General features: G+C 36.4%; 2 protein-coding genes across 3 annotated transcripts in view; both read right to left on the minus strand.

Moving 5' to 3' along the window:
- The window catches only part of fcho2 (FCH and mu domain containing endocytic adaptor 2), a 70,498-nt gene extending 66,837 nt beyond the window's left edge, over window positions 1-3,661 (minus strand). Inside the window, exon 1 of the mRNA XM_088910295.1 lies at window positions 3,499-3,661. Within this exon, the coding sequence (XP_088766421.1) occupies window positions 3,499-3,531 (33 nt within the window). The 5' untranslated portion in view covers window positions 3,532-3,661. The remainder of the gene's footprint in view (window positions 1-3,498) is intronic.
- Window positions 3,662-11,421: 7,760 nt separating this feature from the next.
- tnpo1 (transportin 1) overlaps window positions 11,422-17,246 on the minus strand; it is a 57,359-nt gene continuing 51,534 nt past the window's right edge. For both annotated transcript variants that reach the window (XR_016090791.1, XM_088910117.1), the window contains 2 exons: window positions 16,262-16,404; window positions 11,422-15,646 (listed from right to left, as the gene is read on the minus strand). Coding sequence is in view for 1 of the 2 variants with exons in the window: in XM_088910117.1 (XP_088766243.1) it covers window positions 16,297-16,404 (108 nt within the window). In the remaining variant the exon portion in view is untranslated. The remainder of the gene's footprint in view (window positions 15,647-16,261; window positions 16,405-17,246) is intronic.

Here is a 17,246-nt window from a genome sequence, read left to right on the forward strand (position 1 = left end):
AAATTACTAAAGGTTACTCTTCTATTAGGCTGCAAACGTCTGCTTTGAAGTAAAGATCACTATGTGTATTTGACCATACCAATAACAACTATGACTACAATGCGGCGTGTGCTGAAAATGTACTTTTTCACTACCGGCAGAACTAATTTGGCCTTGTTTTCCTTGTGGTCTTGTCATGTTTACATCGGAAAAGAGTAACTGGCTTTCTTAAAGTACTTAAACTGACAATTAAACAGCATCGGACATCAAGACTCTTCAGCCCTACTGTGTCAGCAATTGACAACTGAAAATTGGAAGCTGAAGATGCAAAACAGTGCTCTAAGATCTTTTCTTTTAGTCTGACCATGTTATCTGCTTTTTGCAGTACAGGCCCGTTTTAATGTTCCTGGAAGACGCCAACTGCCTACAGTGTGAAAGAAAGAAACACCCTTTTGACCAGCTTGTATCAGACCACCATACATTTAAAACCGTCTACTGCTACATAGTCTTTTACCACACAGCCATGTCCATGTCCTGTTTTAAATGAAAATAATGCAGTAAACAAGCTGCAAGTAAAATATTTCAGAGTTTGATATGTTAGAGGACAGTCAACTACCAAAAAATGTTTTCAATTTCAGACAACCTTCATCATAAGCTTTTTTTCTGTATTTTATCCATTATTTTACATTTGCATTCTATCTTTTTCACCATTTGTTTTCGGTGTCTCTAGAAATTTATTTTTTATATTTATTTGCACTGACAAACCTATTACTGTTTTTCCGCAAAGAAATATTACTCACAAAAATCCTGAAAAGGGGTAAAAGTTTCCCATGTGAGTGTTGTGGGCGAGTCAAATTTATGACAATATACCTTCAGATTTCACCAAACTCACCCACATGCACACACATGTCTCCAACTGCTTCTTGGAAACTCAAGTTTAAACAAAATAAATTTAGAGTATTCCAGTAATCAAAACTAATCAAGAGATAACGTTATGAAATTCATATAAATTAGTGTTTCTGTACAAGCTCATCAAAAACAAATCTGGCATGTTCATAGTAAATCGAGCATTAATGGAGTGTGCTATCTAAAACACTAAAAAGCAAAAAGAAAACAAAAGGAAATCCTGCCTGCTTTTAAGATAAAGCCACAAACACCAAATATTAATAGCATACTGAGGTTAACAAGAACAGGAAAACACAAGAATGACTCAGAAAAACCCTCTAGGCTCTGTACAATAACAGCACCAAAAACAAAATATGACAATTACTGGAGTTCAAAAAAAATATGGCTATTTTTCTAATCCTGCACTCAACTGAAATAACTCTGCAGTTCCCTCTATCTTGAATATCGAAGTAAAGGTGCACTGCTACACCTTCTGACATCTTGGAAAACTGCACTGTATTATGTTAAATGCATAGTTGACCTGTGTCTTGATTATAATAACTTTTATTGCACCTGAAAACAAAGAGTGCCACTCTCCTGAAGGACAGAAACACTACTACTACAAATCATGCTGGTCTCTTATCAGTGTTTCTTACATGGACGTTTTAATGAAGATCTAGAACTCTCCCATTCATCACAAAAAACACAAGCAAGCAAAATGTTATGCTTTACCACTTTTCCTAAAGACACATTCACACTATGGTGCATTTCTCTGAAGGCACAAACGTCTGCAAGCTGTTGACTACTGGGTAAAAAGATACAGGTAAGCCTTTTGGGTAGGATACCTGCACAGCATCAGTTCTTAATCTTGACAGAGGTATTTACTAGGCGATCTACAAACACAGTGACACAAATCGCTTGACAAACTGCAGTTTCCAACTCCTTGGCACACTGGACACCACCATACTGACCACAAAACCATCTTGGACTCGTCTGCAAAGGAATACAAACAACTGCTCGTGTTTCATACTCATTTCCCTCCAGTCTCCAACTGCACAGATAGAAGTTCATCTTTACTGCAAGACATTTTGCATCGTGTTAAAACCTTCATTTTTCCTCAACATAACTTGCTTTGTGTCACACAATCTTAAATTAAATAAAGCACACCTTAAAATCATTAACTTTATAATAATGTACTTCTGGCTATTACAACCCACATAATATATGACAGCTAACATTTTAGAGAAAGCCATTTAGTCCATTTTGGTCATTTGGTAGATTAGGAATCTAGGGAGCTCACAGAACGTTCATGAATGATCCCAAGAAATCAGTATCAGAAACATGGGTTAGAATATTCCAGAGACCAGCGCCTTTGGAAATGCTTTCTATTCTCAATCTGAAACACAATTCCGATTGCTCAGCTACTTTTTTCCAGACTGATACTGAGTTAGTCCATCTAATGGACACACTGTGTCAATACCTTTTAGAATGTTGTAATACTGCACTGTACATGCAACGAAGTTCCTAGTAATCTCCTCCATTGAAATCTGAATTCAGCTCTTTCCAGGGTTTGTGACATCCTCTTTGCAACAATCACCAAAACTACAAGATACTCTCAAAGAGGACTGACTTGTAATTAGTACGATTTTAACAGCCATGTTAAAAGCAAAAGGCATTGTTTTATCCACAAATTCGTTGTACTATCAACACTAAATCGCGTTAAAAATTGAAGCCTTCCCTTGTCTAGCAACATTCCATACTCAATGGGGAATAAAAAGAATTCAGTACTCCCCGTTTAGTATTTTTTGGGTAATTAAATATGAAGCTAGTCGACAACATATAAAAAAATAATAATTAAATCCATGAAGACTATAGTTGCTTCTTTTTAGAAATATGGCATTGTGTATAGTAGTAGTGATACACGTACTCCACGTAAACTCCGACATTCAACTAGATTTCGTCATTTACTTTTTGAAAAATGGGTTCGGGTTCTGTTTATTCATTTCTCATGTCTTCGTTTGTCTAAAAACACGACAACAGCCACGTCTGGACAAGGCTGGCCTTCTAACCCGATTATTAAGTTAAAGTCTTTTGATTTACAAAATCAACGCACCATGAAATACCAGCAATCTAAGAAAATACAATGAGTTAACTATCATTTTACTCTTCTCAAATGGGTAACAAATTCGCCCTTGCTAACTCAAGAACTTTAGAAATCTGTTCTCTCGTTCTAACTTAATTACGGAAGAAATTAGCGTTCCTAGAAATTTGAGTGACATTGCAACAGGTCAATGGAGTACCGAGACACGAATATAAACATTACTAGAGAACCGCTAATAGCCAATGAGTGACCGATGAGGGCGGGCTTTCAGGCATCCAGGTTTGATGGAGCCTCAGAGGCCCGATTCCCCGGAGTGGCGTAAACGTCTTCGCCTTTAGAAAGTAGAAGGAGATACTGGGTTTTGCATTAAACTGGCAGGTGCTCCAACCCGATCCCTTCCCATTAATGTTAATAATATATCTCAAAATGTAGACGTACAACAAAAGTATATGTAAGCTAAACTGCCAAAGCAGCTATTAGAAAGGGGAGGGGATATATTTAGCATTATAAAAATAAAAAAATGCGAGACATACCCAGAAATTCTCCACGAAATAGGCCATTGTCATCTTCGTTTTTCTTTTTCTTTGCAGTAACAGGTCTACTTGTTTTTTTTTTATTTTCGTCTCAGACCGTCGTCCTCCCCCTGTTTCTGTTGTCTCCTGTTTTTTCTTTCTCCCTCCCCACCTTCAGACTCCACCTCCTTCTCCTGCCTAGGCTCACCCCGAGCGAGACGACAAACAGCGCCCCTCCTGGCTGATGCAGTGATTGCACATTCCAGCCAGTCCCCACTCGCAGGGCATCCAGTTCTCCACGCCGCACCATTATGCTATTCACTGTCTAAAGTGGAGTATAAGCTGCCTACAAATGAAAGAAGGCTATTCAGTCATATTCGTATATTCGGTTTCTAGTAACATGAATCGAACTAAATCTCCTCTGGCCATTTCTTGAAGGATTCCTGGAAACTGGTTTCAACAACATGGCTGGACAGCTTGTTCCAAATATTCTGCCCCTAGTAACGTTTTTTATTTCTTGTTACTTTCCCAATTTTATCAAAAAGGTATAACATTCTGGAGATAGATGAGAGAAACTATCTTTAGCATAATTACCGGTGACATTTTTTTTCATATTTATCAAATGAATTATAACAAATCTTTCATACTTCCCACCTATGAAGGGCACATTGAGATTCCTTTGTAGTTATGAAACAATTACTGCATTTGTTAAAACATTGCAATATAATATATTATCATTAATCATAAATATTGCATTTGCATCATAAGCACTATTCATCCCAAAGAATTTCAACATGCTTTACATATGTAAGGAGACCAAATTCATCCACCACTGAAGTATAGCATCTATCTGGGTGACACATGGCTGCCATTATGTACCAGCAACCTTGGAATTTAGCCACAGTAACACCCTTTCTTTTTTGAAAACTGCTGGTCACTATACTGGAGCTCTAGGTAGAAGCAAGAGCACCACCTAGCGGTCCACTTACAGCACTAGTGGACCGCTTACAGCAGCAACCTGAATATCCTTGTAGGTCTCCCATCCCAGTACAGACGAGGGCCAGCCTTGCTTATGTAGCAAGTGTAGGTGCACCTCTGTTTAGCACCACTCCCTAGAGGGAGGCAACAAGACACAGTCTCCTGCACAGAAGAATCATACATTGTCAAGATTTGAAGGGGGGGCTGATGCCACCTTCCTGGTCAGACTGAGCTCCTGAGATCTGATGATATTCAGCTACAAGGGGGAATTGCTGCTGTTTAGCTTCTGTTCAATTATTTAAAAAGCAAGGGAGTCCTGGACAAAAAGATATTAGGGATTTCAAGGAGTGAGGGAAACTCAAAATTGGTTTTACACCAATCAAATCGTGTACTATCAGTGAATTCTGGCATCTAATACTATAGTATCTTTATCTATAGTGTTATAGTGACAGCTGGGAAAACCAAAGACCCAGCAAGCAACAGGTGCAAGACAGACTACACCCTGCACAGTAAGCCAGTTTATCACAGGGCACACAGAGACACAGAAGCCCACACACCTGGGCCAGTTTTCCCAGTAACCAGTACGTTTTCTACAGGTAGGTGCCATACCTATCAGTATGTTTTTGGACTGTGGGAGGAAACCGGAGCACCTTGAGGAAACCCACACAAGCACGAGGAGAACATACAAACTCCACACAGATAGCACACCAGGTCCAGAACTGAACCTAGGGCCCCCATCTGTGAGGCAGCAATGCAAACTACTACTCCAATGTGCTGCCCCTTACATTAAATTATGGCATTTAATTCAATTATCATATTATTTAAAAACTATTTTCTACAAGCTCAAGTGATAATCTGACTTCATCCATAAGGTCATTTTTACCACCCAATGTAATTATTTTGAACATTCAGCTTCCTGCCAAGGAGATACATTTTGATATATTTAAAAAGTCTTCCAAGAAGCTCAATGCGTTAAATTATTTTTTTCTCATTTCCTGTTGACACCTTATTCACCAGACAGTGCGACAATGTGAGCTATCAGTAGTGCAAGCTTCATTTGTGTTTTTAATTATGTGTTTTAATTAATTAAGTCATCTTTCTGAACTAGTAAAAATGCCAACATAATCCAAATCAACTTTAATAAGAATGTATAAAATGAAAAATAAATTCCTTTAATTAAATTAACATTAAATTTTGGGGGGGCTATAAGAAGTTGGGGCCATACATGGAAAAAGACAGTGAGTGTGTTAGATGTGTTGTATAATACTCTGATTAAATCACATGAAATAAAAGCATAAATGTCAAAAGAAGACACTAATAGGTTGAGGCTTGATCAGTTTCAGTAAATCCCTAATTATAATACACTTCTATTGCTGCTTGGAGTAGTTAGATCTCAAAGAGCTTGGGAATCTATGGGCGTACTGTGGGGAAGAGCATCTGCTATGCCCATGTGTTTTCTGAACTTGAGCTACTAAAGAAAGGGAGGTCCTGCTCAGGGCTGTTGACAGATATTTGGACATATATGCTGCGTTCAGACACCCATATGTCTGAAACTTAATAAAAAAAAACACAAACCAAAATATTATCAAAAACACTAGAGTTTAGCTATTAGTGAATTTTGTTTTTCAAAAAGTAGTATCTGCTTCAGCTAAAATAAGTCAGCTTTATTGAGAGATTCTTCATGTTAATAAACACCATAGCCTAGTATGTAATAAGTCCAATTTTTACACATTTCATTTGTTACTATTAAACAAATTGGACAATGCAAAATCTTGACACAAAACACGAACATATGGTTGCCATGTTGATTTTTAAAGTAAGGAAAATGTGGAATTTTCTACAAATGTGTGACCATCTCGCTTGAAGAGAAAGACACAAGAAAAAGAAAAAGAATCTATCCATACGAAAAGGGAATAAACCTTTTTATGCCCAGTGAAAGAAGTATATCTAGCCTCCCAATATAATCTTTATACATCAAAATCCCATCTCCACACACAACAATACAGACACCAGCTCTGTACTTACAGCTGCATAGGATCAAGTTCAAAAGTAAGTGTCACGTAAAACCCAGTCTCCCTGGAAATAAAGTGTATCATACCATAGAATGTGTTCTGATTACCATTTGGATTGTCTTCTTCAAGCATTTTATTGAAAACCCTCAACTGTATTTTCTGATTTTAGAGGTTTCCGTTTATATTAAATTTCACTCAACCATTTTCTTAACTGCTTTATCCAATACAGGATCGCGGTGCAGCTGGAGCAAGCAATATCAAAGCAAGCAATGGGCATAATGCAATATACACCTTGGATGGCACACTAGTCAATCGACACAAACATGCACACCAAAGGCAATTTTTTCCACACTCCAATTAACCTACCAGCATGTCTTTGGACTGTGGGAGGAAATTGGAGCAACTGGAACATACAAACTCCACATAAATAGCACCTAGGAATTGAACCCACAGTCCCACCATTGTGAGGCAGCTGTGCCACCCCACATTTTAGCTAAATATTCAGAATCTCCACTTACAGGAATACCGTGAAACTTATACACAGTTTTTTTCCCCAGAAAATGGCATGTACAAATACAAAACACCCAAAAGAAATGATAAAAAACAAAAGCAATTGCTACAATATAAAGACTAGCCTTTACTACTATTATTATTATTCTTTTTGCAAAAATAATTAAGATTCGCATGCAATTAGCTCATTTTACCATAATTTATACTAAAGAAATATCTCCATGAACATATAAGCTTAGTGCTTAGATCATTTAAGACTTAATGTATTATAAATTACTTTTTGCTGTTGTTTAAAAAAGGTAAAGTGATCATATCATGGAGTAACAGCAGCAACTGTGGCAGTTTAAATAGCACGAACTTTTAATCAATAAAACTTGCACAGCTTGACGGAGGAAATGTACATAATGCAACCATTTAGAAATAAAAGCATCTGTTGTCCAACTAATAGGATGAATTTTCTCTAATTGACAGTACAGTATTTGCCCCTTTCCAAGAAAGTTTAATCCTAGTAATCAATTCCCAAATTCTATCAAAAAGCCAAGCGCAACTGATTCCTGCAAAATAAAAAAGGTACTGTCTTCCTCACCAATCATTCAATTTATAGTTAGAAGGAGAGAAACAGACCCTTTATTCCAATGACTAACATATGAAACAGGAAACAGTTGATGGAGATGAAAATCTCAAGATAATATAATTCAGTACTTACAATTGTTTTAAATACATTCTGTGCCTTTATGTTTCTGGTAATATTTGCATGCAAAATGTGAGTGAAAATCTTATCCATGCTGTCCAGATTAAAAACTCTTCTTTTATTTTCCTACCAATAAATCAGACACATCTGACTTTACTGCACTCTAAAGCACTGTTAACAACAGGACAATTGTAAGAAGTATTTGGTCCATTTGAGTAAATATTCACTATACATGAATGGCACCTACAGCTTGAGGGCTTATACAGAGTCTCTGCATATTGACAACATGCGAAACTCCTCCCATCATAGAAAATGGCAATTTAGTAAGTGGTGAACACTAAAATGATCTCTGTTGACACTGTAGCCCAATATTTACCTGAGACATTTGAGAGCAGGTTTTGCAACTACTTCCTAAAGCACTGAAAATAAAATAAAAGTAGTATCATTCTTTGGACAGTGTTTTAAGCTTGAGCTGTTTCTATCTCTGCTGCTCACAAAGTCTTGGGATACAGTTTCAGAGTTTCAACAAAATAATTGAAAATGTAGTGCTTAATCTACACAATAGCAGCTCTTTCCAGTACAAAAGTATGAAAACATACTGTATGAAATAATAATTTATTTATTCACCTGTACTGAGAAGTTCAGAGGAGTGAGGTGAAAGAGGGTTTAATGAGTGGTATTGATTTGTCTAACCTCATCCCTGTTGCCCTTTTCATTTGGGGTCAAATACCATACGGCAATAGACTTATTTGTACTTTTCACCACACACAAGCCTGAAATGTATTACGATATTGTTGCTTTCCAAATTTTTCTAAATAATTATAGCTAAGAATTGTTTTGTTTTAAAAAACAAATAACTGGGAGAATAATTGTCATTGCAAACGAATTAACACCACACTATATTGCAGTAGCCACAGGATCCGTTACATAGCCCTTAATTTACACCAAATCTGCTGAACTTCATCTTTGCGGTCTCCTGGGTAAGGCAAAACACGAATGATCAAAGTTTATATCAGATACATAATTAATTTAGAATGAGTATTGCAGACTGCACTAATACTTTGGTCGTAAAAGTAACAAAGAGATACAGTTCAGGAGTAACTCAATGAACAGACCAATTCTGATGAGATCTGATAACGTTAATAACGTTACTGTACCAGGAACGTGTCAGTAAACGTGGGTTAAATTTGAACCTACTGTAAGGTTGTGTGCTTGTGATTTAAAGACAGTAAAATGTGTTAATGCAGAATACAAAGATCAATTTCGCTTTAAAAACAAAGAGCAGCGATAACTAAACATTAATGTCGTAAACAGAGAAAAAGTACGTGGGGTGCTAAAAAGCTCAAAGCTCAGTAAAAACACTTTCCGCAAGATTAGTGACAGTTAAAACAGAAACCAGAAAGCTATACAATAATATTCAGTATTTCGTACGTCTAGAACTGGGGTAAATGCAGCCATTTAAATACCTACTAAAAAGGGTCGGATGCTTGTAAGAAAAGAAGGGTAGAAACCAAATACACAGTTCGAACAAGAATCATTTATTACTTTTTCAGTACGTGGATTGTTAAAATTTAAAATGGGCTATGCAATAGTACCATAAAGAGTCTTATTCCACTTCCAATTCGTCGTGAAATAAAGCAAATCTCTGAAATCGGGACTGGGGCATAATTTCCACATTTGTTTAGTGCCATCTAGTGTCATAGTTAGGATATGGTATTGTTTTTTCTAAAAGTAACCGAAAAGAGAAGTTAAAATTATTTAGTAAAAATACACAGTTTATGTTACTGTATTGTGAGCTATTGAAGCGCTTGCCATGAAGGTGTTTACCACATGCAAGCTAGAAAGTGTTACAAACGCATTAACAATATGTACAGAGATGATCTTTAATAGTTTTTTAATGTATTACTGAAAGGGTTTATTTTTTACAGTATCAATATCCTTTTTTTACAATATCCTTTTTACAGGTTCTCACAGTATATTGTATTCTCATTAACTGGATCCTGATCATTTTAACAAATTTGTAAAGCATTATTTTCTCTAAACTTTTTGCTAATTTATTGAAACATTTGGGATACTGTATTTTTAGATATTTACTCACTTTTGGAATAAACTTGCTCTGTGCTTTTGAAAGAATCTGATTGTATTTTTGCCATTTTCCACTAATTTCATATCAAGTCTTTGATATTTTACTTCTCTTAAAGTCTCATTACTTCAAAACCTGCTTACCAAAAATTAACTTTTGCTTTAGACTCAACCAGGCCATTTTTAAAATAGACTTAAAAGAACACCATCTAACATATAGGTCCCTAATGGTTCTTTCACTTGTTTCTATGTCTTGATTGTATGAAAAGACAATGGACATTGATAGCCTGTAGCATACTCCTTAAATTCTGCTTTTGTTGTTTTTAGTTGGTCTGATCCAAATACTATAGATTCAGAGATTCTTGATTTTCCTAGCTGAAGTTCCTAAGTCTGAATATATTTTTTTAGATATACCACCCACTCTTATCTTTCCTTTCTCCAGAACAGAGGGTATTTACTCCTCTTGCATTCCTCTCCATTTACTTTTGGTTAGCCATGTTTCTGTGATTCATAATTAAGTGCTTATATGGTACCTTATATCCCTTCAAATTTGTTTCTAATACTCCCAGCATTCAGGTATAAACTCATGACCAGATCATTTACTTAGAACTTCTGTTTCTCCTGTGGTCTTTATTCCCCATTTAACTTCCCTTTCAAATTAACTTTTTTTTTCTCTCTATTCTAGTTCTGGATTTCTTTGGGGTTTTTTTGTGCCAAGAGTCCATCTCTTTGCTATGGAAAGGTTTCCAGTTCATAGAACTAAAATCTTCTTTTGCACACCATGTCCTCACCCATGCAATGTGTTGATCACTTTTGCCCAGAGTGGTAGGGTTCCAAATAAAACAACAAATTTAGTCCTGTTCTTTCTTCCCATGTTAACAAAAGTGTTAAATACAGATGAAAAGTCTGCCATTAAATACAATATCATCTGTATCCACAAAATGTGGCTACCATGAAAAAAAAGAGGAGTATTTATTGGCTTACAGGTTTTGAGAGAACTGCAGAGCTGTGCTTTGTTAAAATATATGGGAAAAGTAATAATCAACTTTTCTTTGTGACCGTTTCAGTTTTAAACAAGGACCACTGCATATAATTCTCATTCAATACTTAGATCAATATGATATTACATGAGAACAACTTGTTAAAATAAAATGCACAACTGTACCCTTGGGCGATTCCAATGTTCAGTGTAAATCTAGGTTTCAGTTTACTATGGTAATAAAACATTGTTCAAATCAACCAAGAAAAGCATGTCACAAGATCAGGATGTTCACTGGCAAGTAGTGAAGAAAACCTCCTGGTTTTATATCATTATACATTCCTTTTCTTGCTGTTGATGTGTGAGGGCAAATACTGCCACATTGTCATTTGCAACCCAAAGTTTGCCTCTTAACGATCTCACTAGAGTGGACCTAACATTAGAAGGTACACTATACAAAATAAAAAAATGTATATTTAGTATGATAAGGGTTTAGGCCAACAGAAGTGAGTTTTTAAATGCAAAGGGAAATTAAGTCACCTATGTAAACACATGACTCAGTAGTGACGTTTATCTGTGTGACATGAAAGCGGACCAAGAATCAGGTTTCAAAGGTGTACCCATTGTAGCTGTCTGAAGCATTCTTGGTTCTATTTAATGGCAAATGACAAATAATACCAGACAGTTCCAAACGTTTATGTAAACAATTTATTTTCAACAATGTACAGATCCAAGCAGTGATTAACATTCACATCTATTACTACATCATACAAATGTCAATACAAAATTACTACAGTACAATATATATTCTTTGCATGATCCAAAATATTTGGTGGCCCCAAAAAACTTTAAAATTCAGCAGCTTATCAAAAATTAAAACCATATTTCTATTCAAAATGAAGTTCTCTCATGTTAGCGTAAGTGTGAAGGCAGACTTCAAGAAATATTAGTCAAGTATACACAGCTAAGAGAGGTTTGCTGGAGGATGTTTTTGAAGGAAACATTCTAACATTACAGTAGTTGATGCTATTTATGGTATTCAGAAACTTGGCCGAGTTTCCTAAAGCTTTATCATCACTATGAAAGGCAAACTCTTCTTCGACCCCAGCTGCTATTAGAAGTGTTCAATGCAAAGTGCCTTATTTAATATACCACCCTAACCAGCAAATTACTCTTTCCAAAGAATTAATTTGCAAGCACAGTGAGTGCGGTAATTGAAGAAACAGCACAAAAGCCCTGTCGTGTTGGTTTGAATGTAGCTGATCAATCCATCGCTTTAAATTAAGACCTCCTGCAATTCTGTTTTTCATTATGTGCCATAAAATAATTTTCAGCTGATTATTACGCACATTCCAGGGTGTGAAAGTCCTACACCCAGTAAAGAGTTTAAGAGTGTATTATAATATTATTACAACCCACAAGGAATTATTGTTAACGTTTTAAGATTGAGGAATGGCAAATTCCAATAACGTACTTTTTGAAATGCATTATAGATTAACAGAGCATTAACAGTGTTACCAACATAGCAGTAACTGATTACTGATTCATTCAACTTTATTAACAAAAACCAGACTGCTCCAATGCATCTTCTTGACAATTTAGATCTAACTTGTTAGGCATTTATAAAGTTATCATTTGCAACCCTTAAAAGTGTTATCGCATTTGTCTTAACATGGTTTTAAAAACACAAATGCCATTTTTTTCCCCCCTTGTGACTAAAATATTAGCCAAATCTACACCCTTAAGAAAATTTGTATAATAGTAGGGTTGAAGAGGAGTTTCCTTTTTGTCCATTGTTAGAATCCTTCAAAAGGGAAGCTCAAATGGAAAAAAGGCATATATAAAACAGTAAACTGACCTCCTGAGGTTTCTACAACATAAAAATATTCAAGTAGAAAACTACATTATCACTTAGCAGCGGCCATTTCTGTAAGACAGCACACGAACAGCATTTAATTCAGTGTGTACAGAGCAGACGAATTAAGCCGTGCTTTCAGCATGCCAAATAAAGCTGGAATGTGACAAGACAAAGGTATCACGACTTCAGAAACATTCACGCAACAGAGAAACGCGAAAAACCACACAGACACATGTGCTTCATATATCCCATGATGTTTTCTTGTTTTTTTTAACCCAATCTGTTTTGTTTTCATTTCGCAGTTAATTATACAGAGCAGATGAAAAATATGGCGTTTGGGGACAAAACAAAACTCAAGGAGTCAATCAATCATTGCTAGTTGTTTTGCAATGCAGGAATTTTTGAGCTAAGGAGACCCTTTCCTCATTTTTGCTTTAAATACTGATTTTTTTCTATGATCAGCAAATAGGATCACGGCAAGGGCAACAGACCCTATTACTGCTAGAAGAAGGCTGAAACCCTGCCCCAATAATGGCATCTGCACAACTAAAGCAGGTTTTTTAAGATGGCAAGTGATCATCAATAATGATGCAATGATCTGACTTTGTGTCTAAGGTGCCTGAATAGGTATAAAAGCAAAAACGTTATCAACATCCAAGTTACTAGTTGAGAACCAAATTAGCTTTTCCTCACACGCTTTTGGGGGAACTTTAAGAAGCAGCTTCGAAAAAAATTAAACAAGGGTTAAAGCAATAGCAACTGTTTTAAGAGCTTGATTACAAAATTAGCTACACAGGGCAGCCATGCTTACAACAAAGAAAGAAGCATCATTATGCATTAGTGTCAGGCTTTTGAGTGAGGAGCTGTGTGCGTGTGTGGGCAGAAAAACAAGGTCAATTCCACAATGAAATGAAAAAAGGTGAAATACAAAAATGTTGCATCTGTAGAGCCTTCTTCGGGTGTTAGTGTTAGGCTTTGCCTTCATGTATTTAAAAATGCACCACTGACAGGTCAGGGCATAATGCTTCATCAGTTGTGGACACAAACGAGGAATGTGTAAAGACCAGCATGCGCTCAAGCGTCAGAAGCTAATAAAAAAAAAGGTTACAAATGAATCACAAGAAACATTCTTCTCACATGCATAATCTAACACAGTGCAATAATTCATACCATTCACCACTTGCACACAAAATGAGAACATGCAAAGATCTGCCAAACATGAGAATCTGACATAAGCAATGGATATTTTTCAGCTGCAAAAAGATGCTATGGCTTTAGAAGTGCGTGTGTGCGCACGCGTGTGTGTGCGCGCCCCTCAAGAGAAACAAAAAGTACTGAAGGCCGAGCTCCGTCCAGCAGAGCAAATGGGATTTTTTTTCTAGTCACCCCCCCCCCATATTCATCATGGGATACAGTCAGGCAATCTAAGAGTTCAAGACGACTTGCACTTTGAAGAGTAAAATAAAAATCAAGAGTACCAAATCAATTTTGTCCCAGATTCACAGTATGAAACAATGTAAAAAATACACATTAAGGGGAAGGGAAAGGTTAAATAAGCAAGGGTTTATTAATGAACGGAAATAACTGGAGAAAAAAAAAAGCCAAACAAATGAAATGGGTAAAGATCATCATAATCCATCATTCATCCTCTCTGTTGTACCCCTTCACCTAGCTAGGGTACAAAAGGGCCACCAACATGCGCAGATCAAGTTTCAGAGTACCCTGCTTGGTATATCCATTAAAAAAGAATCATAAGCATCTTTAAGATCATGCTCTGAACAAAAAAAAAAAAACAAAAAATTGAGTGGGGATTAACACCCAAGAACAACAAATGTCATGATCTTTTACAATTGTCATTAAATGCCAAATGTTGAACACAGCCCTTTAACAGTTTCACTAACCACATGGCTCTTATAGTCTCAGAATATCTGGTAAATTCACTAGTTAATGTCCATGCAGAAAGCACATCACATTGACAGCACAGAAGCAAAGTTTGCACAAGTATATTGGCTTCCCACAATGTGCAGGTTACAGACACTACTATTATCAATCTTAATCCTAATGAATCCTAAAGATATTTCAAGGCCTTATCATAACTACTGGACTTAAACCTATCCTTAACAGAAAAGTAAAAGCTCTACTGCAAATAAAAACTGAAGATTTGTAATACAGGGCTATGCATCATTCAAATGAAACACAAAACCGGTGCAACAAATTACTTAATGTATACCATCCCCACTCTCAATGCAAGCATGCTACGTTTGCCATAAAATGACTTCCAACTGCAATGAAAATCAAATGTGTATTAGTGTACATTTCATTTGTTGACAATCCTGGCCAAATAAAATCTTAAAAAGGGCAGTACTACTAGTCTTAGATCCCAAAATGTTTAGTATTTTTGAAGTTGAAGAGAAGATATGCCCATGATATGCAAAAGTAGAGAGAGAACTGACTTATCTTTTAGGCTTAGGCTTTTTGCTAGGCTGTTGGTCATTAATACGTTAAACTTAGCAATTATTCTCTCACCATCTACTATTATTTGTTAGCAGGAGCCCACTGATGACGCACATGAACAAGGATAGCTGAGAAACAGTTTTAACTTCATTTTGTATATTCTTCATCATGCAATTGTCTAGAATGTCCCCCATGCCTATGTCTTTAGGTTTAAGCTCAATCAATACTGTTTCAAAACCCCATCTTTGACATTAACGGTGCTAAACTGCTTTACTCTGCACTCCTCCTGTAGTTTAAAGCCAGTATTCACTACAAAAATTTTTCAAAGGTGTCCCCGAGGTTTGGTTTGCTATTTCTGTTAGTAGAAATGTGCTATAGAATTGGACCAAATGTCTTCGGTTACTTCATTTCTGATTGAGTTGTTTCCGAGTGTTTCCGATTCCCCCTGTCCACAGAACAGTGCGTCGGCTAACACCTCCCTCCCACCCCGCCCAGTAGGGTCGGGATCATACTGAGTCCCCCCCACTGGCCTACCCTTCCCCCCAGTAAAGGGTAACATTTTCCCTGGGTACAGAGGTTCCCCGTTGTCTCCCACAGTGAAAGACCTGTAAAACAAACACAAGAGATCTCTGAGCATTGTCATGGCATGAGGAAAAAAAAACAAACTTGACAGGACATGTCCTCTACTCGCCACCCAAGTGAATTCTATAGCACAGATTTTTACTTATTAACAGTCTGAATTCCATGACTAGGCCAATGGGCTCTACAATCAACATATATGAAATTAAATTCTTGATTGCAATTTGGAGCAGAATGTAGCTCAGAATCATTACATTCTACTACATTCAGGTTATTGTAATAAAATTTAGAAAATGAATTATACTTTAGCCTTAAAGAACTGTGAAGATCAGTATTTCAATTTCCTCTTAGCCAAAGTAGAAATTCCATTTGGCAAACACTAATTCACTAAGGATTAAATATGAGAGATCTGGAGGTTAGGGATTAAAGCTTCAAGTGAGGGGATACAGAATTAGCCTACAAGAATTTAACAGAGGACTACAGCATGCACTTCCTACAAGATACCCCCCCCCCCAAAGACTTTCGACTTGGGATATGAATACTGGTGGGCGAGACAAGGAAGTAAACATTGCTTCTGGCAAAGCTAAGAGAGACTAGTATCTTACAAATTAATCAAATAAATGCAGAATATTGAGGCCTACCCCATTTACAGGCCTGCATCCTACAGCACGAGCTGTTATACTCCATAATAGGCTGCAAGGCGCTCCTTCAGAGGAAGGGGAAACTGATCAGAGAATCGCCTCCAGTTCTCATCTCCCACCTGGTTTTTGAATCCATGGAGGATCTGAAATTAAACAGAAATTTCACATTTCTGGCAGGAGTCATGATGACAACAGAATTTGAAGCAGATTATTATTTTAATTACACCAGTCACCTTTCAAACCGATTTCTCACGCATGGGATAGGAGCATTTTCAAATTGAGCGCACAGCTACTTGTCACCGTTTAAGAATGAACGAAACAATACTAAGGGAAATCCATAGTGGGCCCTGATATTTGTAGCGTAACCAGTGCCTAGTATAGAGAGTTTTTCCTAAATTCTTCTTTAAAATCTATTAAAAATGGGGTAACTACAAGGTAAGATTTGCAGCTGTTTCAACTAGATCAAAAGATAGATGAAAATCCTGAATACACTGTGCAGTTTTTTTTACAATTTTAAGGTGATCAAGTTAAAAACCTTTGTTTATTTTCTATTTCTCATGTGACAGTTTAAGGAAAATGCAGCCCGATCATTTATATTATATTAATACGCTGTTTGCCTTAACACTAAATCTTTTGATGTTTGCATGTTGAATGATAAACTCAAATAATGACTCAACACATAGCATCTGTAATTTAATATTGTTTTAATAATAAGTTTTATCTCTATACTGTGCAGAAAAAGAGTTTAATAGGTAGAGACCAAAGTTAATTGTCCTAACATAGTTGGCTGGTTTCAGGTCTCAACCTCACTATGAAAACAAGAGCTGCTCAAAAAAGTATATGATCTGAACTGGCACATTATAATAGGCCTATGACCATTTAAAGTGAATCCTTTGGCTTTAAAGGATAAATCTAGGAACAAAATTGGGATATAATTGTAGAAGTGTTAAATCCATCCTTATAGAAATTGCATTGTATTTTATTT

Source organism: Atractosteus spatula, chromosome 3 (genome assembly GCF_055471065.1).
Source record: "Atractosteus spatula isolate fAtrSpa1 chromosome 3, fAtrSpa1.hap1, whole genome shotgun sequence".
NCBI classification, from domain to species: domain Eukaryota; kingdom Metazoa; phylum Chordata; class Actinopteri; order Semionotiformes; family Lepisosteidae; genus Atractosteus; species Atractosteus spatula.